General features: G+C 40.6%; 1 protein-coding gene across 2 annotated transcripts in view; it reads right to left on the bottom strand.

Moving 5' to 3' along the window:
• The window catches only part of PCSK1 (proprotein convertase subtilisin/kexin type 1), a gene marked incomplete at both ends in the record, with an annotated part of 39,184 nt that extends 13,348 nt beyond the window's left edge, over positions 1-25,836 (bottom strand). For both annotated transcript variants that reach the window (XM_080803805.1, XM_080803804.1), the window contains 9 exons: positions 3,294-3,394; positions 5,901-6,113; positions 7,201-7,373; positions 10,260-10,348; positions 15,168-15,244; positions 16,562-16,708; positions 19,128-19,238; positions 22,550-22,654; positions 25,657-25,836. In XM_080803805.1, the coding sequence (XP_080659931.1) occupies positions 3,294-3,394; positions 5,901-6,113; positions 7,201-7,373; positions 10,260-10,348; positions 15,168-15,244; positions 16,562-16,708; positions 19,128-19,238; positions 22,550-22,654; positions 25,657-25,836 (1,196 nt within the window). The remainder of the gene's footprint in view (positions 1-3,293; positions 3,395-5,900; positions 6,114-7,200; positions 7,374-10,259; positions 10,349-15,167; positions 15,245-16,561; positions 16,709-19,127; positions 19,239-22,549; positions 22,655-25,656) is intronic.
• Between the last annotated feature and the right edge of the window lie 787 nt (positions 25,837-26,623).

Here is a 26,623-nt window from a genome sequence, read left to right as displayed (position 1 = left end):
TGTTGTACACAGAGAGGTTAGCACAGTGTCCAGCCCATAGGAAGAACCTGACAAATCCTGAATATTGTTATTCGTGATGAATTTAGCCCACCATAGTTCTTCAGTCTCCATAGTTGTTCCTTGAGCAGCACCTGGTTAAATGATTTCTCCCAGTCTTCATTATCTAGGGACACTTTTAGAAAAACTGACTTTGAGAGTTTCTGGAATACTCATCTCCATATAGACAGTTGAATAGTGTTCAGAAAACGTCTATTTGAGAACAGACACTTCAAGAATTTCTCTGTGCTTTGGCATGAAGTATATGAAATGTAAGCTAGATTATATCTATCTTACTGATGCTCAAATCAAAAAGAAAGGAACTAAATTCTTATCATATGTACCAGAGAGATCACAGATTCTTAATCTCTCTTAAATTTAAACAGTGTGAGAATCCAATAGACCCTATAGACCATTCCTTCAGAAAAATGTCATGCACACAAGCAATTCTGCATCTAGTTTCAAAGAAGCTCATGAACTGCTGGAAAATCATCCATGTTATTTCAGAGCAATCCATGAAGCTCCTGCTTTAAAAATGACTTATTAAAAATTAACTGAAGTTAATGAGGCTAGATCATTCTTAGCTCATTTTCTCCTTGCACAGAAAAATGTTTGAAATTTTAGAAATCAGAGGTTACAATTTTAAATTTTCAGTTCTTATACGAAATTAATATTACATCTGTTCATGAGATGGGTGTTTCTATTATTCTGGTCACTAGACAAGGATCGCTTAGGCCTGGCTAGTTATATTTACATGCATCTGATAAGTGTTCAGTAGAGAAGACTTAAAATTTTAAGGATTTTTCTCAACAGCTCCCTGGAACTAACAGCTTATATCCTCAAATCATACATATTGTAAGACTGTTTAACCACCTGCATGAAATTGCTTGCCTTCAGTGAACCTTATTTTCTTCTACTCGGTACTTTTCTCCACCAAACTCAACAATTCATGTTGGATGACCTTTATTCGCTGATATCTTCAATGTCACATCAGAGAATCTTATAAAGCGACGAAGTTTGAAAAAAGTGGTCTGATCTGACCCCTCCATTTTCTAGATGGTAAATTAAGCCCTCAGCTGGAGATTAATTTGCCTAAGGTCACATAGCTAGTGATATGCCTAGAACTTGAAGTCATTTGTTCCTCACACTTTTGGGTGCTTAGGTTATTTTTCCTTGCATCCAAATTCAAGGATCTGCTGACGCCATCTTCCCTTGTGTTCATAAACTCTGCCCCCTGTCTATTGCCTTGCTGTTACAAATGAACTCACATTCTGAACACATCTCTACTGCTGGGCCAGAGCTGCCAACGTCCCTGTTTCTGACTGAGTCACTGGATTCGCTCTTCTCTTACCTGACATCTTCCCAGCCCCTCTAAAGAGGTAACTTCTTGGTACAAACCTTGCTAGGTCTGTCTTTCTTAGCCACTGTGGCCATCTCCTAGCTGAGACACCAGGACAAACTACAACTCCACAGGTGGCCCCAGGGCTCTTAGGCCTCTATCGGACTCTCCAGAACAAAGACTTAGCAACTCCAGGGTTTTTCCACCTGTGGCAGAGGCTAAGGTGTTCTACTTTTCTGCTCTTAAGAACCTCGTCTACTGAATATGACATGAGGAGAATGTTTTGTTCTCTCTCTAAAGAATATAGATATTCTTCTAGGATAACCTTCTTTATTAGGAAGGGTAACAGTAACTTACAAATTTGACCACTTCCTCTATCATGTAAACATAACACCTGACTTGACGTCTGAAGTGTTCTTACCACCAGAAAGCAAAAACAAGGACAAATAGAAAGCTGTGGATACACAGTGTGCAGCAGTTAGATTTTTTTCCTCTGTATCAAGAAGTGGACTATTGGGTAAGCAATATGAGGAACAAAATACTGTTAAATATACTGTTAAATCCCTCTTTAACATCATACACTAAAATTCCAGGGGAATTTAAACTTAAATATGGTAAAGGAAGCATAATAAAAGACATATAAATAAATGTTTATCAAATTTGAGATTGTAAATATTTTCCTGAGCATGAAAGCAAAGGAAAACATCTTAAAGAAAAGTATGGACAAATATAACTGTATATATACTAACTTCACTGCAATAAAAATTAGATATAAATAAAAGGTAAATGTCAAACTAACCAAGCATTAGTAGCTTCTCCAAACTAAGGCCATTAAAAAAAAAAAAATCAAGGTCATAAACGAGCAATCACAGATAACAAATGACCAAAGAATAAAAGATACTGAGCTTCATTGCTAATGAAATGAAGGCATATAAAGTTGAGATACCATTTTCCCCTATCAATAGCAAACATTTAAAAGATGACCAAAGTAACTTTGGTAAGGAAACTTGTGCTTTCACATACACACTGTTGGAAAAATAAAATGATACAATCTTTCTAAACAGTGACTTGTCAATGAGTACCAAAATCATTAAAACATGTATATCCTTTGGGGCGCCTGGGTGGCTCAGTGGATTAAAGCCTCTGGGATTGGGCTCTCTACTCAGCAGGGAGCCTGCTTCCCTCTCTTTCTCTGCCTACTTGTGATCTGTCTGTCAAATAATAAAATCTTTAAAAAAAATAAAAAACCAAACATGTACACCCTTTGACCCAGAAATTCTAATCAGGTGTGTTTGTCCTGAGGAAATTATCAGAGATGACAACCAATGTTTATGGATAAGAGTGGGCATCTAATCATGTTTTGAAGACCTTAATATAATTTGCATTTATATAATGGGATACTACAAAAAAGATAAAAATTCTGTTTTTAATTCTCCTGTCCTCTGATATGTTAGATCAGCTCTAGGAATGAGTTTATATAATCTGAAAAAAATAAATAAAAGGAAGTTCTATAAGCTTTTTGTTCCCAATCCTACCCACAGGAAGTTATCTGCACAAAGTCTTTCCTGGTGGGAAGAAACAGAAGTGAAAAGGCCTTGCAGCTGTGTGGGAGGGAAATTGGGAGGAAAGCGTGAATTTGTAAAGGTCAAGAAACATTGATTTAGCCATGAGAGCATGCTCTTAAAAGATTATAGGATAGGTATTTAAAAATGACAAAATAATGTGTATGCAGAGGTCCCCATTTTGTAAGGTGTGTGTGTTAAATCTACATTGAGATTTTAACAGGAAGAGAACTTGTTTTTATGATTATTTTTTATAAGGTCCTAAGTTTTCTGTTGTAACCATAATTCAGCAAACAAGATATGCTGTTAAGAAGAAGGAAAGGCAGCAAAGGCGATTAAAGTTTCCTGGGCCTTACTTTGCTTCCAGCGCCAGAGCGAAGATGCCAGCAGCCAGGGGCGCCGAGGCCGAGGTGCCCGTGTGGGTCTCTGTGCAGTCGTTGTGCAGGTCAGCACTTGTCTAGGTAGCATCCGGAGGGAAAGAAATGTGGGAGAACACGTGAGGAGTGTGCCCCTGTCCCTGGGGGTTAACCCTACCTACCGCCGCATCTGCCATGATCAGGAAACTCAGCTGATTGTCTTCCCTACTTCCTCCTCTAAACCACAGGCGGATGTTTGCCATCTGCTGATATTTTAGTTCCCTCTCCTCTATATGCAACTTGTCTATAATTCTGGCATCAGGCTGCCTTTTCTGGGGATGAAGTACTCCCACTATGAATATTTTCTCTTCTGAGATTCCCAAACGAATTGCTGTCTGCGAAGAAGGGACAGTTTCAAAATCACTGTGAATCATGCTGGCCCATTAATCAGCAGGTCCATTGTGTCTAGTCTGGCATATTTAGAAATTCTGCCTCATGCAAAATTCCCTTTTGCCTTGAGATCGACATTTGACTACCTCTTCGGCACAAGGATGGAAAGCCTCTGATTGGGGCCGTTTGAGCTACTTGCACAAAACGTGTTCAGTGTGTAGTTTGCACTCACTGTTGACATAGTTTGATGGCCCTGAGTTAGCGTCCATATTTGCACTTCGGTGAGAATGGTGTTTTTCAGCTGAAAAGTGTGTTAGACTCTGATCTGGTTTCAAACCGTAAAACTGCTACTCAGTAGATGTGTCCCCACGGGCACGTCCCTCTGTTTCCCCATCTGTAGAATGAGGCTGACATATCCTCAGATGCTGAGGCCGAAATGAGATCCTCTCTGTGAAAGTATTCTTACACAATATTACTGCACATAAGGAATTACCCGGGCTAATTTTAGCTTAATGAAGAAGTTGACGAAATCGAAGGCAAGAAACCAAACAGACTTCCAATCAGACTGCCTTGAGGACCGCAGTGGTGCTGGCTGAGCGAGCTGTCGGGCCAAAGGATTACTAACAAGACACCCACCCGGGCTCCCGCATTATCATTTTTAGCTAGAGATTTCAATGTGTGGGAGGGAGGTGTAAAAAAATAATTTGTTCTATTATCACCTCCTTTGGCTTCCCACTTGGAGTCGCTGAATTTCGCAAGTTATGGTGGCACTGCTCCTTAGAGGGTTGCGGAAGCGAGGCCGCCCTTTTTCCCTACTGACGCATGTAAGCCCCCAGAGCTGACTGAGTGGAGGACCTGGTTTGCGTAAGACAAAGGCTACGATATTGCCAGCGTCTCAAATAGAACCCACCAGCTGTCTTCTCCGCTGGCTGATTTACCTAAGGAGAGAGCTTTACGAAGATGGAAACTTCCTCTGGCTTCAACGCGCGATAGCTCGGCTGAGGGCCAGTCTGTGAAATACTGACTGAAATGCCTACCAGGCCATTTTCAGAAAAGCAACTCTAGATACTCCCAGGGACAACAAGAGCCAGGGGGCTCTGAGCACAAGGGGAACAAATGTCTGATAGGCCTCTTTCAAAGGCTATCAAATAGGCCTGCCGTAAACAATTCCTGGGTAGAACATCACCATCTATTATTTGAGTAACTGAATATAAGGGCGTGAGAGGGAGGCCAGTGCTTCTAAGTTGAGCCTAGGGTTTTACCATCTAAACTAGAGTAAGTCACAGAAAAAGTCAGAGTTCCAGAATAGTGATCCTCTATGAAAAAGTACTGACAGGTGTTGGTTTTTGTTTGTTTGTTGTTTGTTTTGTTTTGAGATGCCATTCATAGGGTTTTACACACATTCCAACGCCTAACTATTATGGGGTTCGCTCACACTCTAATTGGATCATGACCTATTTTCCACTGAGATTACAATCTACATGCTTTAGCCAGTTGGTTCTTTCTGTATCAGGAGTTAAATTTGGGACATTTTAGAATTAAAAGTACCTTTCTCCATTCTCAGATCCCCTGAATGACCTGTCATGGTGCCCTTCAAGGGAAATCCAATAACTGCCCCTCGCAGTCTGACTCATGGAAGAGAAGGCACAGCCAAGTGTGAGCTAGAGATGCTCTCTGAGAATATAACCTTCCTGAGCTGTTTATTCAGAAGCTAAGAAGTTCATCTTGGGGGAGAGTTAGACTGTTATTTTCCTGCAGGTCACACATTATTAGGAGATGGAGCTGGGGTGTGCTCTGTATTTTTATCATCTGCTAAAGAGCAAGCCAGACCATATCCCCGCTATTAAAGATCAACAAGTCCAAGGGTGAGACAGGCCCTACAACCCTGAAATCTTCTTTAAGGCTATTTTCAAGGAGGCATCACACAAGCAGAATAGACATTTGGATTCTTAGCTGTATGTAATGACAGCTTAGTGGCTTCTCAGGGGCAAGTTTAAAAACGACAGGCAGCATCGTCTTGGCAGAGATGTCATTATCCTTGAGAGAGAAAACTTGCCAATATACACCAGCCTTTCAGGGGAGTATGGTGCGAGTCTCTCCAGCTGAGCCCTCAAGCTTAAGCAAATCAACTTTACCAAAGGTACCGACCCAAGGATCTTGTGGGACACGAGCCACGCTCTCCTACCTAAGCAGAGGAGTCAGACAAAAGCAACGTACGATTCGCTGGTCGGTGTAATCCCCACTGCTGTACGAGGTGGCCAGGGTGGAGGAGCACTTCTCAGCGTACCAGGGGGACAGGCCTTGCTGCGAGGCGCTGCTGATGGAGATGGTGTAGATGCTGTCCGTGTAGCCGTCACAGTCACAGTTATCACCCTGACGCCCCCCGTTCCCAGAAGCCCACACGAAGATGGAGCCCTTTCCTTGTCTCCCCTAAAGGAAAAGCCAGACTAGATCACATCCGTCATCTCTTGGGATCACTGTCACGCCCCAGTGAAATCCCCCACAAATACATGCATGAGGTTCTCTGAGATAGTTATTTGGAGTCGGTTTCAACTTCAGGTCCTCCGGCCTCCCTATGGGAAAGCTCATGAGGCTGCATCTAAGAAGCCTCCGGGCTGGGACTCTACCAGGCTACCTTCCTCTGGGCCCTCTCTGACATGGGTCTGAGTGAGAGCTTTTCTTTCTTTTCCTCACTGTGCAGAGCCCTACTCTGGCCCTTAGCACTTGCTCATATTTTTGCACTCCTCCCTTGGCTTATGTCACCGTGTTTGAATCTTTGAACTTCCTCTTTTTCTTTCTGCTTGCATCTTCTGGCTGACTGATAGAATGACAAAATCAGGCATTATTCAGATCTGTTTTGCAGCTGCATTAAAAGGGACTCTTCAGCTGAATGCAACTCGTCAAGGCTACTCTTTCTATGACTTCTCAGTCTGTGCTCTCCGAAGTTCCTACTTTTGTTTGATCCTGTGCAGAATGAGGCCTTAGGATCCTGGTAAGAATGGAGTAAACAGAGCAATACCACCAAGGCACAAGTCCGCACCCGGCACAAACAAAATGGGAAGTAGCACGTAGCTTTATTTAAGGATGCATTTCCAAAGATTGGAAAGAAGTCTGGTTAGTAGTTTCCCTAGTGTACAAATCCAAAAGCAGCAGGAAAATGAGAAAGGACCTACCCAGAGTTATTTCTTATTTTAAATTTATTTTATTAATTTTTTTCTGATTTCTTTACTTTTGTTTTTTAGTTTTTTAAAATTTTATTTCCAGAATATTTTTTAAAGTAACTATTCTAAGAGTAAAGAATCTATGTTGCATGTCAGACCCAAATGGGGAAAACTCTCTTGACCCTTAACTTCTGTCCCTCTGAAGAATGACTTGGTTCTCTAAATGCATTTCAAATTGTAAATAATGACAAGAAATTCAAAGCCATTTCTTTCCATATAAGCTAAATGTTCATCCCTTTCCTTCTTATCCAAATGGTCATGTTTCACTTCAGGTGGGTCTTTGTTAAGCATCTTACCTGCTTGACACCATATTCAAAAGCTTTCTGGGCCAGTCGGCCAGGCCCCTCCACAGTTTTCCCGTCATCATTAGGGCCCCAGCTGGCACTGTAAATATCCACATGTCCGGGATTGAAGCCAATTGAACTGGCTTCAATAGCATCAGTCACAATGCCATCCAGCATTCTTATGCCTGCACAGTAAATCAGACAAAAAACACGTAAGTGGATGTCAGCATGTACATGTAAAATGGTGTAATGCTCTTAATATTAATTTTATTTTTCTTAATGTTCATTTTACAGAAGACTCTCAAAAGAGTAAAAAACAGGGTAACCACTAGATCTCAAGTGCCTGTGATCAGGCTGCTATGAGCACAGAAGGAAGATACAAGTCACTGCCTCCATGAAGCTTTGATATCTGCCCTTTAGAGTAACTCTATGCACTAAGCAGTGACCATGATCGGTACTGATTACAAAATGTCTCCCCTCCCTTTGCTGTCTCAACAACCTGAAAATGACAAGACAGCTTTTGAAAAAAGGCATCAAACAACCCTCCCTTGACCTGTCTGTTCATGACTATACCACGAAAGACTGTTGCCTAGCCTGTGCCACACGAAGGATTCTGTTTGGGACACTGTGTGGGTTGAAAAGATCTACCCACAATAGGAAACTAGCAAATAGGGAAAGAACTCTTGTTTCTGAGCCCTGATTAAAAATAACCCAGAGGCCATTCTTTTATGTGTTTGTGAGACACATTTTCAAGGAACATGCTTCCTTTTCTTCTAAATAATCTCAAGGATGAAATCATTGCCGTGGATTTTTCTCCTGAGGGGGAATCATTTTTCATTAGGAGAAGGCAGACACGGTAGCTCTTTGTACTTTCTAACAGGCTGTCACCTGTCATCAGACTCATGTATTCAAAGCCAGGAAGGCAAAAGCAATGTAGACAAATACGGACAGCTACCCAGTTATTCCTGGCTTCAGACCGATCATGTAGTAGAGTGCACAGCCTCATATTTGCATGCTATTATTTACTATGGAGCATAGGTAAAAGAACATGTAATTAACATAATTAGCAAAACTCATATTGATTGAAACAAAACTGGTTAAAAATTTACTTTGGGAAAAAGAAAAAAATCCAAGCTCTACTTACTAGCTGTGTGATCTTGGGCAAGCCACTTAACATCTTGTGCCTGAGTTTCTTCAATCTTTATGGGGATGGTAGCAGCTTATGTGTATTGAGGATATACTATATGCAGTGACCATGCTAAGGCCTTAAACATACAGATTCTTCTATCTTTAGGAGAATGATTTGAGGTAGATATCATAATTTCCCCCATTTTACAGGTGGACTATAAGTCCAGAGAGGGACAATGACTTGTTCAGGACCACCCAACTTGAAACTGGGGAGCTGGGACTTGAATCCCAGAAATGTGACAACCAAATCCTGCCTGTTAACTTAGAGTACACCACGTGTAATGTTTTGTAGAGTCAGTGGTGCCTAATAAGTGAAACGTATTATTAAAAAATGCGTTTGGGGCTAGACCATCAAAGGGTGGAGTAATGAAAAAAATCTCAGTGGACTTGGAATCAGAAGTCTTGTGTTTTACTTCTACACTGCCACAAACCAGCTGTTACCTTGAGAATTTTGTTCCTGATTACTTCTCTATAAAATGAAGGGATCAGAAGATTCTCTTGCAAACTATAGCTAGTTCATCATGACTTAAAATGTGAAGTATTTCTCTAAGTGATACCTGATTTGTGCTTCTGCCTTCATTTTTTTTTTAATTAACATAGTGTTTTAAAAAAAGAAAAAAACACAGCATTTTGACAATGCTGGTATCAGAGAGATCAGGAATGACACAAATGTAATAGTGTGCTGTATTAGGGAGAGATTCATTGTATGTGCCACGATGTGTGTTTATTTGATCTCTTAAAAGGAAATAATAAACCCAATGTATACTTGTGCAGAGTTTAAAAGGAGTTTTACTATCATTGGCATATTCTACAACTGATCTTTTGTATTGTAGTTTGGAAAACAAACTAAATGCAAAGTTGCTAGCGTAACTGTAAAAGCCCAAGATTGGGATAGTGAAAAGAGGAGAGACAATGATTATATTCTGTGGGAGCCCCTGCTGGTCCACCATCCACCCATCTTCACAGGAACATGGACTGGGTCAGTGGGTTCTCTTGTCTTCCCGTGGGCATCAGTCAACTGAAGACCGTAGCAGGAGGGTGGGGGATGAGAGGAGAGTGAGGTAATCATTCGCTGGGATCCTCGTTGCCTAGAGGAAGCCCTGTTGTTGCACTCAAGGCCATAGCTCCTGTCCAGTTTCTCCTGTTGCCACTGACCCCTCCTTCCTCTTGCTCCTTTAGGCCTAAAGATAATTACATCTGTTTTCATTTGTTAGCCCTTGTTGGTTTCCCTTTACTATTTTTTTAAGTTTTTTATTTTAATTCCAGTTAGTTAGCATACAGTGTTATATTAGTTTCAGGTGTACAATATCGTGATAGTTTCCCTTAAGTCTTGTAAATATTTCCTCTATTATATTGCCCCGATGGAATTTACCATATGTTTCTCCACAAAGACTCTGACTGAAACGACTAGATTTTAAATCTGTGCTGTCAAAGATAACCTTTGGCTTCTTCATGTAACCAGTATGCATTCTTTTATTTTCTTAAGACCATTATTTGCTATGAAATGAAGAATGAGAGAATTGAGAGGCAGGGAAAGTCTTTCCCTAAATTTACCTCCTCCTTCTGTTCCCTTAGCAAGCACTCAGTAACACACCCTTGTAAATCAGCACACAGAGAAAATTAGCCTTGGTTCAAAAGCTTTTCAACATTTCCATTTTTCTCCCCACGAAGATGTATAGGCTAAATTCAGCTATCATTTTTTTTTTTTTAAGAATCCAGATCCATTGATTTGTTTGCAAATCACAATTAAATCCTGCAGCACATTTTACATGGAATTCATTTCTCCCTCTGGTTGTTGAAAACCCCCTTCCCCCCTTATTTACACCAGGTGTTGTGAGATTCGAATTAAAGTTCAAAACTCCAGGAGCAACCCTCCGCTTTACCTCCAACTTTGGAATTGTATGCAACTCCGACCCCACACTTGTGATTATTTGCTTGCATGGCAATTTCTCCTGCACACCTGGTCCCATGTCTGAAGATGAAAAATAGGAATTATAAAACATGAGTGAGTGCAACTGTCATTTGCACGTGAGTCCCTGGTACGTGGCCATAGTAATTTTTTGTCAACCTTGTTGCTGGTCTCCTGCCCGACAGTTTTAGATGAAGTGAAGGTATCAGATGCTACAGAAACTGGAGCTGAAGTATGTGATTCACCTTCCAGCTTCTGCCCCTGACCAGTGGTGTGACCTTGGGTAAGTCATCTGTCCTCGGGGGTTTGTGACAACACATGCCATATTGCATGTAGAGAACTTGGAGTGGTGGCTAGTGTACTGTTTCAGAAAAATGGCTCCCGCTCCATACGTTTTGGTGAAGTTGTTCCTTAATCCCTGTCTAGTGACTTTCTTGAAGTAGGTTATCCTGGACCAGTCCTAGTAGGATAAGTAGAACAGAATTCTCCTCTCAAGCCCTCTTCCCCACCCCTCTAACCATCCTCCACCAAACTAAAGAAACTGAGGGTTTTCTGGTACCGGGGGGAGTTTGAAAATTTTAACAGGACACTACCAGCTAATTGGGAAACCAGGGTCGTCCTGCAACTCTGATTGGGGCCAGAAGCCTGAACAAGACTGGTTTTGCCATCAGGCAAAGAGGATAATTGCTGGTTTCAGAGTATCTGGAGGGAAAAGTCCATCTCTAAAACAGAGCAGAGTCCACCATCAAAGCATCAGTTCTGAAAATCTGAGGATAATCATCTTTTCCCACCACTCCCTGACCTTAAGAGGGTCAATAAGTCAAGAGAACTTTAATGTGAATTTATTTAAAGGCTTCATCCCGTCGTGGAAGCCCCTGGGAGCAGTGTAGAGGCTGTTGGTGCTTTGGAGGAGCCGTCATAGGAAAGAGGGGAAGAGTTAGCTCTCGGCAGCACTGCCAGCCACCTAGTTTTTAGGCATTACTACACTAGACATCTGTTAATTTAGCCCAGCAGGAATATACAAATTCTACATTGACTACCCAAAATAATTCTGTTTCACTTCTCTCTCTCATTTTTTTTTTTTTCCGCTAAAGTACTAAAGATGATTTCTTGGTCTCCTTTTGCTAAATGATGTTTCTGTTTCTTCATGTTAATACTGGAGAGGAATCCTAAGTCAGAACAATGTAATTATTTTTAATTCAAGGTCTTTCCTAATGTAGCAGACATCTGCTTCTGCTTCTTTTTTTTTTTTTTCTCCTAGCATTTCCTCCTTTAGGGAAGTACTTTCTCATACTCCTTGTGATTCTGTCATGAGCCTCCTCTTCCCAGACAGCTTTCAAGGATTGTTGCATATTCTAGGGAAGAGAATTCTATTCTTTCTCTAGAATCTACAGCTTTATGTTCCATGTGACCCATGTGGATCTTGCTTCCAGGCCAAAAAAAAAAAAAAATTTCTTTTTAAGAATGTAGCAAATTGGAGGCAAGCAGCTAAGAGATAGACTGATTAAGGTCCTACTAGCATATTATTTGAGCTCTTGGATCTTGGAAAGCCCGAAGCTAGACCATCCCTTGGATGATTTTTTTTTTTTTAATCCCCAGCTTACTTCATCTTTGAGTTAGGATTCTCACTTGCAGCCTAAGCTGCCCTGACCAACACACCCATTCTCTGAGAATTGTGTGCATGACGAGCACATAAAAGGAGCCTTATGCTTCTTTGATGGGTTAACTCTCTTTGCTTTTGTAGAAGGAGAAACTGAGTTGTCACCCTCCAGAAAGTGTTTCTAGAAGTCACCACCACCTCTATTTCCATTTCCCTAGGGCCAGGATAGCAGAATGTCCAGCCTGAGCCAATAGAATCAAACTGTTGACAGTTATCCCCAGCATAGCACCTCTGTCCTAAGAATGATGCAAAGTGACAACACCTGTGATTTATCTCTCCTTACATAGTGAAAATTATTTTCTTGAAAGGTGCAGTAGGATCATGGTACAAAAAAGGATTGATATTTTTCCCTCCTCTTACCCTCACTTCCCACCTCCACACCTTGAGAAAAACGGAAGGCTTTATCAAAGTGGTACTATGTCATTCTTTGTAGACCTGCAGCTTTTTTCTTTCCTTAACTTAGGCTCTGAGATAAAAGAACCCTTTATTATTTTAGAACAATGGTAGTAACTGGCATTTAAACAAATTGATTTTTAAAAAATTATTCCACAAGATAGTTTAAAGACTACTATTATCCTAGTTAAAATACCCTTGTCACACATGTTATTTAACTAGAAAAATAATCTGTAATTGGTATTGAAATTCTGAATATAGATTCATGCCAGCTTAATAGTAAGAGTTACCTGCACTTTTGAGATTTTATTATTTAGTGATTCCTTTTTTGATTTGCAGAAGAGAATTCAAATGCAGCTTCTATTACTCTCATTTACATAGTAATAAAGAACAGCAGCAACACAGATAGTTTGGAGAGATAATGCCCTTGGAATTGGGAGATAATAGGTCTCTAACTGCTATAAAGCCCAGGACGAAATGGAGCCATTCATTTTCTAAACCTAGGGGATTTATTTCTGACAACATGCTAGAAGGGCAACTCTATTTTTTATTATACCTTTTGTTAAATGATAGGGATGCTCCCTTTTTGGTTGATAGTCAAGAGGACCCTGAGAGGTAGTTACTTATTGTGTAATTTTCAAAGAGCAGATTCTGAATTGGCTCAGAAAATGGACTTGCCTCTGTCACTGCTCCTCTCAGATGGTGTAATTCTTGTCTTGTTGATTTCTTAGTGAAAGGAGGTCTGTCTTTGTTGCTAAATGAAGAGGCTTGGTCATTATCATCATAATCACCATAGCAAACAAAACTTTTTCTATGTACCAGATACTATACAAGCTAATTACATATATAAACTCATTTAATCCCCATAATAACACAATGAAATAGCTATTATTATTATCCCTTTTTAATAAATGATAAAACTGAGGCACTAAAGCAGTTAAATAATTTATTCAAGGTCACCCAACTGTTAAGTGGTAGAGCTAATATTTAACCCAAATCTAGCTGCATATCCTGTACTCTTTAGCTACTTGTCTGTGTCACACTAACTGGACACTATGTGGGAGGTCCATGGCAGGCTTTGTTCTGGAAACTCAGTGTGTTCAGGCACAAAGTAAGTACCATTATATGAGCTACTTCTTTGAAGGCTTTGAAGCTCTGTACATTGGGGGAAATGTGGCTATTGAATTGGCTATCCAGTATTATGATTATTGGATATAAGACTCCCCTTTTGGGGAGGGACAAAAAAGGGAAATCTGAACCCCTCCTTCTCCTGAGTAGAGAAACTCTTGAGAATATCATTTTACCAAGTATTTGGCTATTGTGCAGCCACCACACAATTTATCATCCACACTGGATCCTGAGGCCAGACCTCGAGGACACAGCCTCGGAAGAAGGCTGACGGCTCTAGCTAATAGTCTCCTCCGCTGCACCCATCCGGCTAAGAGCAGATTTCTCTTTTGGTCTTGACCAAGGAGACAGAATGAGAGTTGTCATTTTTACTTTATTCTAACTTCTTGGAATAAACTGCCCCTTTCTTCTAAGAACTTATTGCCCATTTCCTTAGAAGTTCTGTTCAGGAGGGTAGAGAGCAAGTGCCTTATCACCCATTTTGGGAGACAAAATGAAACATAGAGACAGGGAGAGAGGTCAATGAAAATGGAAAAATGGAACCCCTTTATGTAGAATCTTTACATTCCGATTGTAACAACAAGCTCTAAGTTTGCCTTGGTTTTGATCTATTCTGGGACAAGTCTCTTCTGGGTGGAGAAAATGAAAAAAGGAAGTATGGAAGTCTTCTTGAAGTTATGGGAGATATTGTAAAAGAAAGCTCCTCACATGAGACCATGTGGCTAAAGGATGAAGTTTCTTTGCAGCTAGGAAGAAATGGTTAAAAAGTCTCTTGCCTCTGGCTCTTTATTTGGCCTCTTGCTTTGCCAGTTCTGGCTCTTGGCCTCCCTCCACACTTTGTGGTTACTAGCAAGAATCAGGAGTCAGAAGATACTCTTTTTCTCTTCCCTTTAGTTTTACAGTACCCAGCAAAAATTCGGGGAGAGACTACTGACTTGTCTAGTGCCCCCAGAAAATGCATTGTATTTGAGGGCCAGGCCTCAGAATACATCTCTGTTGTCTGGTATCTGGCCATACTTTTCTGAGGGAAATGGTGAGCGTGACTGTGGCCACCAAAAGAAGTCATGGGGATTTGTTATCTTTGTCATTTATTTTTTTATCATTTTTTTTTATTTTTAAAGATATTATTTATTTATTTGACAGAGAAAGACACAGTGAGAGAGGGAACACAAGCGGGAGGAGTGTGAGAGGGAGAAGCAGGCTTCCCGCTAAGCAGGGAGCCCGATGTGGGGCTCGATCCCAGGACTGTGGGATCATGACCCGAGCCGAAGGCAGGAGCTTAACGACTGAGCCACCCAGGCACCCCTGTCATTTATTTTTATTTCCACAACTAACATCAAATATGTTTGCTAATAGGAAAGGATTCATAGAGGAATTGGTGTTGGAGAAGATGGGATGTAGGATTTTGCTCTTTAAGACCCAAACATTCTTTCTAAAGCTATAACTATCAGCACCATTTGAGGGGAGCATTGCATAACCTAAGAAGAAAGTTTAATTGAAATGTGGTCCTGGAAGCCAAAAGAAATATAAAAATAGAAGCATTGGTTTCTGTTTTAAAAGCAACAAAATATTGTGGTGTGGATGGTGTGCATGAAAACTTCTCTGAGAGCTGAAATATGGATCATATTTATAGTGTAATTTTCTCAAATAAGATAAAAGCATTTTAAAGTACATATTCCCCCCAAATCCACATTTACTCACTTGTTCTCATTTGTGGGATCATAACGGGGAAATGGATCATGGTCATTATCGTTAAAATCGTAACTAGCGTCTGGATCCTAGAGAGACAATAGAAATAACCCTGTAGCATCATCTTAAAAAAGAAAAAAAAAGTAGCACTTCCCAAGCCTTTTGCCCCTACTCCCTCCATCCTGGTTGATAGCTCAGAAGTCTGCATTTCAGAGTTTCTGGCCCAGTTGTTGATCAATTGTTATATACATAAACCAAGCATAAAAGATGTACACAGAAAAGTGAGCAATCATCCAATTCTCAGTGAACATTAGCAAACCTATATAATTCTCTGAAGTTCATAGGATATTAGAACCAGAAGGAATCACAGTTTACTTAGTTTGACCACCTCATTTTTTAAAAGAGAAAACTGAGACCCAGAGAGGTTGAATGATTTAACTAAGCTCTAGAGCTAGTTAGCGACACTTGGATACTCATCTCTCTTATGATTAGAGGTGCAAATAGATGACTGTGGGGTGGGGCTCAGGTCTGCAGTGATCTCCTTCAGCCTTTCCAGTTACATGAAATAAACATGTAATTTAATTAAAAAGAGTGTGCTTGAAATAGAAGACAAGCTTCTAGGCCCCACCTCCTTTTCCAAACAGATTGCTACACTTAAACATCTCCCACATAGGAGTTCTGTTAACCAGTATTTTTCTCTACATTTTCCACATCTTTCAATAACTCCTACTTTCTACTAATCTTTTTATCTCCTCTTTTTCTTCCCTCATCCTTTGCTCTTTAGCTGGGGAATTTTGAAGGAATGGAAAGGATGAGGGAAAGACAAGGGACAATCTTAAAGATAAAACACTGATCTAAAGGCCTAAGATATCATGTAGTACTTAACAGACAAGCAGTTATCATTTACTTATTTTCCATTCATAATAAACATTTCTTTTCTCAGCTTGCCATTTTATACCACGTGGTGTACATTTTGAATTTGTATGGAAGGAATCTCATTCACATTATTTCACAATGTCAGAGATATTCACCTATAAAGGATGTAAGGAAGAAGACTGTGAAAATGATCTCAGGCATTATTCTTGATTTGATTGTTTTAATGCCCCCAAATGCCAAGTGATGTTGAGTCTGAATGGCTTTTAATAATTTAGCTGGTATAGGTGCCTCCCCACTTCCTCAACACACGTGCTTTTGTGAAATCCTTGGTTCCACTGAATTCTTTCAGTGCTCACGATACCAAAAAAGTTCATATTGCTGGCAGGAGGGTGAAGGAAAGAGCAAAGACCTTGGCCCTAATTCCCGAGGCCAACATCAGAGCAGTCTTCCACTTGAGAAAAGGAAAGCCTTAACTATGTGTGTTTGTAGACATCTCCCTAAGTTGTAGTCATGGGAGGGCCCAGACTCACATAATTTTCATAGATGTCTGTGTGATTCCACTCCAAGCCATCATCCAGGACTGTGATAACAACTCCTTTGCCTGTGATGCCTTTTTGCCAAACAGGTATCACATGGAGATCCAGCTTGGGCAGGGCTGCAGTCATCCTAGTATCTTGCTGGTAAAGAAAAACAAAGAATTGATAAAACCATGATATACTTGCTGCAAAATAAGAACTGAAGCTCAAGTCTGGAGACCCATCTTCCCCACCCCCCCCGCCCCCCCCCCCAGGGTCACTCTACTTTTTAGAAGAAAGCAATTAGGTGAAATAAAAAACAGAGTTGATGGTAAAGCCAAGTGAATCATCAGAGTGCTGTTCTCTTCCCAGTTGTTCCAATGGAAAATCACTTAAAAGGATGAATCACCCTGTGCCCCTTCTCACTGAGCTACATAGCTTCTAAGAAGTTCATCCCTAAGTTTCATTCATTTATAATGACATGCTCAAGCTTTTTATCTACCAAAGTTTTATTTGGCGTGGCATGTTCCCATCTCTCCCCAAATCCTGAGCCACCCTTGCCACTCTGAGCCTACTTTACATTGTCTGGTCCATAGTCATTCATGGATGTTTTAACAACTCTTCTAAAAGCAGAACGTGGAATGCTCAGGAGGATGCCTTCTCACCAGGACTTGCAATTTAATTGCCTATTTCCAAGTATGAGTGATGTATTTTTTTTTTCCCAAGTATGAGTGATTTAAGACAGTAAGTATCTATGAGAGGGGATTTGAAGTTTTCTTTTTCAGATACATTTTCTGAGAGTTACAGTGTGTGGGACTCTAAGTGAGAAGAGCTGGACAGCAAGGAAATAGATGAGCACATTTCCAAGCATTTGAGGGAGAAGCTTTAGAAAAGTGCCAGTTTCTGGTGAAAGGGACAGTAAGAAATTTATTAATAATAACAGCTTAAAGTATCAATGAATGAATTTCCCCCTGACTGATTCTCCTCAAAAAGTAGGAGAAAACTCTTTTTTTTTTTTTAAGATGTCTTCAAATTCACTTTAGAGAGAGAGAGAGCATATAAAAATGAGGGAAGGTAGAGAGGGAGAGAATCTCCAAGCAGGCTCTTGACTGGACACAAGCCCAACATGGGGCTGATCCCACAACTCATAAGATCTTGACCTGACCTGAAACCAAAAATTGCATGCTCAACAGACTGAGCCACCAAGGCGCCCCCGTAGGGGAAAACTCTTAAAAGAACTTACTAGGCCAACATGAAACTAAATGATTTAGGAGGTAGGAACTACACATGGATTTCTGGCCAAATCCAGAGAAGGCCTCTGTGTCAGTTGCAAGAACAACCACACAGTGTGGTGGTTAAGAGTATGACCTCTGGAGCCATGAATTATGGCCCTACCACTGGTAACCAGATGACTTTGGCAAGTTACTAAACTTGCCCATATCTCTGTCACTTCATCTACCAAATGGGTATAATCATTGTATCTACAATATGATGTGAGAACTAAATGAGTTCATTCATGTCAAACACTTAGAATAGTATTTGACATACAGTCAATACACAAATGTTAATGAGTCTCTTCTACTGCAATGAGTGAGTATTGCCTAGGTTAAGAGAATGTCAAGAGGAATTGATCCCTTTTCCCATCCTTTATGCAACAAAGATGTCGAAGCCTTAGCTCATGGTTGTCATGAAAATTTATCTTTTATAGTATTTGCAACAAAAAACCACTTTTATCAACATGTATTACTGACATAGAAGCTTCATATTAAAATGGAAGGGAGACAGGCATGCAGCAAGGCTCTGCAGGCAAGAAAGAGCACTTAAAATTTCTCTACTCGGGGGCACCTGGGTGGCTCAGTCGGTTAAACATCTGCCTTCAGCTTAGGTCATGATCTCAAGTTCCTGGGATAGAGCCCCACATCAGGCTCCCTGCTCAGCAGGGAGTCTACTTCTCTCTATCCCTCTGACCCTCCTCCCCTCTTGTGCTCGCTCGCTCTCTCTCTCTCTCTCTCTGTCTGTCTCAAATAAATAAATAATCTTTCTAAAAAATTTCTCTACTCAATGCCCACATATCAATGAGGATTTGGTATCTTAAAAGTAAAGCAGTTTGCAAGTCTACAAATCTGCATGTAGATGACTTTTGTCTCTCCTTGCGTTCCTTGGTTCAGAAATTCTCACTTGTTGGCATATAAGAATTGCCACTCAGGGCTGTATATACTGAATCAAGTTCACTGTGCCCTTTGGATGATTTAAAGGTTCTCAAGAGTAACTCCGACCAAATATGATTTTTGCGATGATTACTGTTTTGGAACTCTTGCAAGACATGATTCTTCTGCTTTTGCTCCAGATAAGCTTAAGAGAAGAAAAGTAACAATCCTTCCTCTCATAGCAGTTAAGATCTGTGTTTCAGACACTTCCACCTAGTTAAACAGGAGATCCAGATCATGGAAGTTCCCATCAGCTCTAATCTCCAGGTAAATTGGCCTTCTTTTTAAATTGTCTATCTTTTTAAAAAATCTATTTTGCAGATGTAACAAAATAAATAGCCCAGATCCTATTCAGTCCTTCTGTAAGTACTTACCAAGTACCACTGCTGATTCCACATTGGATCATTGAAGAGATTTAGTGCTGAGTCTCTTAAAACTGAACGTTTACTTCTCTCTTTTTCATACTGTTGTTCAGCCCATATTACCTACAAGGTGTTTTATAGCAAGAAAATCAGCAGTCAGAAAGTCACCTCTGTGTAACCATTTTCCCTCTAACTAGCTCCAGTGCCCTCCCCATCACAGCTGAGGCAGTTCAAAAATGTTTTCATTTGACTGCAGATCAAACTGGCAGCTCAGTGAGAAGAAGGGACTACCCACTGGGGAGATGAACATTTCCTCTATTACAGTAAACTGTACCGTTAGGGGGAGGAGAAGGAGTCAGTGAAGCGATGATTCCCTCAAATTATTTATACTATGATTCCAGTGGAAGTAGAAGTTTAGTCTGCTTTCATCAGCATATGGACCATAAGACTGATTTTTTATTGCCGTCTTAGGGGTTTGTAACTGAAAATTTGTCCATTTTCATGGGGAGAGTCAACAAGCTGGGAGATTCCAGAGACTGCTGTTATGGTGCTCTTACAGCTTAATTTCTCTTTCTTTACATGCAAAAGGTATAAATTGTACAGGTTATGCCAGACAAGAGAGGTGTTGTGTCTTTGCAAGTCTAAAACTCTGACTCCCCTGTGCTTCAAGCTCCTGCTTAAGAGTATTTAATATGAGAAACAGATCTAGGGTGATGAATGAGTACTACTGACCATGCACACTTACCATTAATTTAGTCTCATGTATTATGCAAAGAGATCTGACAATACAAAAATTACCTTTCCCACATTTATGGCATAATCCTATTATACTTGAGACCCTGAGAGGGTGAGGGACTGCCTTGTGGTTATATTCATTATGAAATAATACTATGCTCTTATTTCGCTGGGCAACATGACTCTTTCCTACCCAAAACATATTCTCTCTGTTGTACACATGATGACAGTCCAGTGTCTAGTGGGATGTTGTTAATGTGCGAATACTCATGAGTCAGATCCAAAAATAAAAACTAAAAAATAATGTGTTGCTAAAGGATAAAACCATCCACTAAGAGTATCCTGAATTTTCAATTAGAATATTTATGGCAAACCTATTATAAATATTGGGAGGGACTTGAAAGCTAGACATTAGTCACTATAATTTATTTTTAAAGACCATGTATGTTCAAGCGTAATTGTTTTGGCTTAAAATACCTCAATGCTTGGAATATACTGCCTGTCCTCTGAGTTGGTCTTTGGAAGCTGGCTGCTAGGGAACAAGTACTAATCCTTGATAGAGTCACTTACAGTTGGAGATTTCATTAACATACTTGTAAAGATAGCCTATTGCTGCATTTCAGAAGGCTATTTTGAAAGAATATTATCCCCCATCGAAAAAAAAGAAAAATAAAGTGAAAATCAAAAGCAATTTTTAAAAAATGGAATATAAGAAGAGGCACTCCTCCATCTGATCAGATAAACATTCAGTTGTTGGAAACAGTGTTATGATTAATGTCATTAACTCCAAATCCCACATTAATCTCTATTAAGAGCAGACCAAATAGAATAGAGGAAATTAGGAATATCTCTCTTTTATGTATATAATAGGTATCATGTACTTAAATGTAAATAATCCTTTTGATTTGGGAAGAGTACTAAAGATCATCTAGCTCAATTTCCCACTGCTACCTTCTATGGGTTCTAGGATGTTTTCTAAAACAAAATAAAAATAAAGTTTAGAAAAATAAATTTTTCAAAAATAAATTTTTCATAAGATTATATGGACTCCTTTTTTTATGAAGTTATGTTAGGGATTAAATTCTTAGTCTTTCTTCATTATCACTTGATATTTTTGCTCCCAAATCAACTATCAAAGAAATCTCTAAAAAGAATAGAACCGGGTCATTTGTTCACTTTAGTGAGATACTTTTAGTAATAATAACAGGTATTTCTCCACTCCGTCCAGTTTTCTTCTGTGAAGATGATAAGGGAGGTCAGTTTGAATTCCTTGTCCATTAATGTCAGGCATGCATTTAGGCAGACAAGGAAATCTCTTTCTTGCTTTGCTCAAGGACTAAGCCTAGCCAGAGTCTTCAAAGTTGTCCTACTTTTCACAGCCCATACAATGAGTCATCTGCTTTGGGATGGCAAAAGGAAGACTTCACTGGACAAGAAACTTCTCAAATAATGTTGAGCCTCTGATTTGGTCGCTCATATCTAGCCATTGATCTGAGTAAAAGTAGCCATGGATGCCTAGGAGCTGTGGTTCGCTGTCCACGGTCCTTGTTCCTTGCCTAGGTGTGATTGCTGGTAACCAAAGCCCAGTCATCCCCTACCCTGATAATTTGCCTTTTTATTTTTCCTTTCAGCTTTTAAAATTCTACCAATTTACTTAAAAATTCTATCAGTTTCAGAACAAATAAAATAAGTAACAAATTATTTCACAGGGTTTATGAATTCCATGTATTTTCAATAGTTTTATCACCTCTCTGTCACTTATATTTTCTTTCTAGCAAGTTGAAAGGATGTATTCTATCTCTCACAAAGCTTCCATAATTCTCTGGAGTGTCCTAGGCAACAGAAATCATGATAACAGAAAACAGGCCAGCCAGGATAAATTTCAAACAGTATAGCACATTCTTGAGAAAAGGCAACATTGTGTATACAGATTTCAATACTCCCAATATAGTCACCATTTCTATTGATATGTTTGCTGATCTTGAAAAGAGACTTCAAAAATTAATAGGTACACTAGATATACATTCAAATTGTCCTCACACTATTTACCTATATTCATTCTAGACATTTCCTGCTCTTGTCTCACCATTGAATATGTATAAGAACAAGGATAAAGAGAGATCAAATGCTTTCAAACATTACAATACTTTCAAAACAATACTTATGGAAACATTTGGCTCATGAAGATGTGGATTTAAAACTCAGTCATAAATACTAATTCCCCATATAACCAAACCAAACAGAAATGGCAAAAGGTGTTTTTAGTTATGTTGAAATTTATTAAAATCAATGTTCACATGTAAATTTCTTTGGCATCCTCACACTGGACATTAAAATGCTGATAAATAATAGGCGTATAATAAAAGGTTGTTGATTGTATCGGCAAACATTTTTATTAGAGCTGCAATTTAATTTTTAATATTCATTTTTGTGCTCTTCGGCTGGATTTGTGAGCTAGTATTTTAAACATATACTTTTATATAAAATATGTAAAAGTTATTTATCTCAGTCTATCCACTCCAATCCAGTTATTATTATGTACAATTATAATCCTATAGAAATAACAAGAAATACTACAGACAGATAGTTGTGACCACAATAATAAATAATCATATTTGCAAAGTGCTTTTTGCTCTTGCTGGAAATCATAAGGCAGATAAGTCAGGTTATTGGTTTGAAGACAAATGCACAACACTTACACGATCATCATCAGATAATCTCTTAGTAATATGAAGGGCACTCCTTCGAGACCTTCGGGGATGGTTTTTATGTTTGAATAAATAGTGATTTTCAAGTGATCCAATCTATAAAAGAAAAAATATTAAAATAAAAACTCACTTTATCCAAAATAAATTTATATGGGTTGTTAGACTGAAACCCATGTAACTTAAAGGCAGGCAATTTTTATTAAGCCCATTCTTTATATGGAAGACACCGATGGAAGCCCTTGCTCTCTTGTCACTATGTTGAGTAAGTTGAGCTTACTTTTATCACTTGGGCTCATCGTATACTTGGGGGCTAATGATACCTCTTTTTCAGATTTCAGAGGAACAAATTTCTGTGTGACAATATTGTGTAGGTAGACATTTCTTTAAAAAAAAAATACCCACTTCATCAAATTTATCTTGTCAGAGAAGAATAATTTGTGGAAAGCTGGCAAACCCTTTGGGTACTCTATATCGTCAATGTTACATTCAGCTATAATGATTTGTCATTGTTATAAAATACAGCCATTGACTCAATGGTGATAATTTTTATAGCTACTAGTAGAGACCATTTGACTTTCCACTAGTTCAAGGCTTTCCATACACGGAGCTGGGGAGAGGGAAAATGTCATCAATGCTTAGCTCTTCCTCTGCTATCAATTGGTTTGGCTTCTGATCACCTCTCTAATTCTGTCTTTATCCTGAGACCTTCAGAAGCTCAGGGTAGTGACGCTAAATCACTGTAAACAAAGGGAGAAATAAACAGAATCAAGAAAACACTATCAATCTTTTACTAAGAATTATTATTTAAAAATATTTGTTAGTAATGCCATTTTAACTGGAAATAGCTAGAGAAAATATAGCATATGCAAATCATATGTAAACATAGATCCCCCCCTCCATACCCCACTATTTCTTAAAGCTCCTTGTGACCATTCCAACCCTTCCTTGAAGATCCTATCAGGAAAACTGATTTATTGTTTTTTGGTTTGGGATTTGTGATTTTTTTTTTAAGATTTTATTTATTTCTTTGACACAGGGAGAGAAATCACAAGTAGGCAGAGCAGCAGGCAGAGAGAGAGAGGGGGAAGCAGACTCCCTGCTGAGCAAAAAGCCCAGTCCCAGGACCCTGAGATCATGCCCTGAGCTGAAGGCAGAGGCTTAATCCACTGAGCCACCCAGAGGCCCCAAGGGATTTGTGATTTTAAAAGCAATTCCCATAATGAATGGCCAGGTTTGGAAATATGCCTGGGGCTAACAGGTGAGAAAAAGAAAAAGGGGTATTTTTGCTCTCTTACCCAATCTCTTTCCACATAGTTACCAGTGCTATTTAGCTACCCAAAGGATATAGGATTAAGTCCCCGTTATTCCCCCATAGGATACACAAGATTTCCATGATGCCCACAGTGGCTACCAGTACAATTCCACTTACTGCTCACACTCTCCTCAGATCCCAGCAATTCCTTGCAGTTTCTTCTAAATTTCTTTCTTTATATCTTCTTTGTTTCCTACAATCTGTTTTCTGTGCCTTGGGTGCCTTCTACAATCTCACCAAATTCTCCTGGCAACTTGACTCTTCTTCCTAAACCCTCTACAAATGTTTCCTCCACTGGGCTGTCTTTTTTACGCTCCTCCTCAATTCCTGTCCCTCTTCAATCCCTCAATCAACAAATATTGAGAATCCAGGTGCAACTTCTATTACACCAGTTACCTGCGATTCCAATTATTTGTTACTAAACCAATCTCCTCTAAATTCTTGATTCCTTGAAAGTTTCTTTTCCTCCTATTATTCCTCAACCCCTAACACGGAGTCTGGCACAGAACAAAATCTGGGCAAAGCAAAAAGTCTTAGTCGGCTCCTGGGACACGGAGAAGTCAAACTGAGTATTGATTTTTATGCTGGGCATTTAAAGGCAATTTGGCTCATCAAGTTTGGGGAATGAAGCCTCTGGCAAGGAGAGGCGTATTCCCCCAGAGGATTCGATCCATGGAATCGCCAACGCCCACGCCGATTACTCATCCGTGACTTCAGCTGCATCTCTACAACCACCTCCAGAAAAAACGCGCCAAAATGTTTTACAACTCCCTCCTCCCCCGCTTTGAGGCACAGTTCCAAGGCAAGGGGCGAGGGCTTGATTCTGAGCCAAGGAAAATGAAAGCTTAGATTAGAAATCACACCCCCTGGGGTTCCCCCGGGAATCGCACACCTAAGCTGTCACTCTAGTAATGCCTTAACACCCTCCTCCCAGCTATCTATGAAACCAGCTCTCCCTTGCACAGACAAGTTTTTATCACAAGCTGACACCCTCGGGGACGCTATTAGGCATTTGGCTGAAGAGCATAAAAGAAAGAAAAGCTTTCCCCACAGTCATTCCGGCCCCTTGACCCTTCAGGGGGACTGACCCGGCAAAGTTGTGAAGCTCAGACTTTGCAAGTTCCCGGTGAAGACCCAAACGTCCCGGTAGAGGCGAGGGGAGTGTTCCCGTGTCTTTCACTCACCTCTTCCCCGCCCGCTCCCCAGGCCACTTCGCGGGCCCCCAGCCTCTAGATCGTGAGCCCGGCCTCTGGCGCTCTTCCAGTGCCCTGGGCGTGCCCGAAAGGCTGAGGGCGGACATCACCAAGCCTCTCTGACCCCTTGCATCAGGACTTAGATCTGATGCTGCCATATTGAAAAAAAAAAAAAGAAACAGCCGGCTCCTGACGCAGAGACCAGCTGAGTCCCAGGGGACAGAGCGCAGTGCCTCTCCCGGGGGCTCTTGGTTGGTAAGAGCCTACATGCATCTCAAGTTCGGTGAACAAGCGTGAAGGGATTTTTCTCCCAAACCACGCGGGAATGGATTTAAATGCCAACGCGGACGACAGCAAGAATAAGCTTTACCCAGCTGCAGCGGCTTCGTTCTGCCTGGCTGCTTCCAGCCCAAACAATAAATAATGCAAGCCTTCTTTCTCCAAGCGCGCCAGGAGCGAGAGCTGCAGAAGCTTCTGCTCTTTGCCACTGGGCTTAGGAGAGTGCGACCTGGGGCTCCCACTTGGGAGATCGCGCGTCAATCCCGCCAGGCCCCGTGGGCCCCAGAAAGTTTCTGGAAAGTGTAAACTCTTACCTGACCCAAAAGGTCATAGCCCAGCTCCTCCGCTATGGCCGACGCTGCCTCCGGTCCCCCGGGGATCTCTGCTGCCCATTCATTCACAAATTGCCTCTTCGCTTTTACACTGTTCAGCGCACACCAAGCGCAAAAGAGAGCGAAAGCGGTACACTGCAGAGTCCAGCCTCTTCGCTCCATGGCTCACACACTCGCTTGCACACAAGTCGGAAGGAGATGGGGGAAAGAAGCAAGAAAAGATGCAAGAAAGGAGAAAAGCCAGAAACACTAGCCCTTTTCTCCCTCGGACTCTGGACCACTTCTCGCTCCCGGTGACTCTGCTGAGATAGGAGGCGCGCGAGGAGAGGCTGGGCGGTGGCGAGCGCTCTTTGGTCTCCCGGCTGAGTGGAGCCCCAGCCCTTCCAAGCCGGAATGGAAATGAGTGTTTACACGTCAAATCGACGAAAGCCATCTCTTGACGTCAGATCTACCTGGACTAAGATCTAGATGGTATTCCCGGCGGGGTGGAGAAGCGGCTAAAATAAGCAGGGAAGGATTAAGGAAAGGAAGGAATCGATTGCTGGGATCAGTTAAGTCTGCTCCCTGACTGACTGTAAATTCTGTAGCCATGAGAAACACCTTCACTTCTCAAAGAGAAGTGCCCCTATTTGAATATTACTACCAAGAACCGAAGGCTGGGAGTTACCACACACTTTGCTGCACTCCTGTCCGCATTCTTTTCATTTACTTAATTATTTCATGGTTTGGGGGGCGGGAATGGGGATGAATTTTTATAAGAGCCCTGTGGAGATGAGCACCTGCTGTGAAGAACAGGGGTCTTAAGTCTGAAATCGGACAGAGGTTGAGCAGAGAGGAGAAAAGCGTCTATTGACCAGATTCTGATCTAAATTGCCTAAGAAAATAAGCTCATCTGGAAGACATTGTTAAAGCGATACTTTAAAAAAATGTATTCTCATCTAACATTGAA

Source organism: Martes martes, assembly GCF_963455335.1.
Source record: "Martes martes genome assembly, chromosome: 5".
Classification (NCBI taxonomy): Eukaryota; Metazoa; Chordata; class Mammalia; order Carnivora; family Mustelidae; genus Martes; species Martes martes.
The sequence above is the reverse complement of the archived record's forward strand: the minus strand, read 5'-3'. Positions and strand labels throughout refer to the sequence as shown.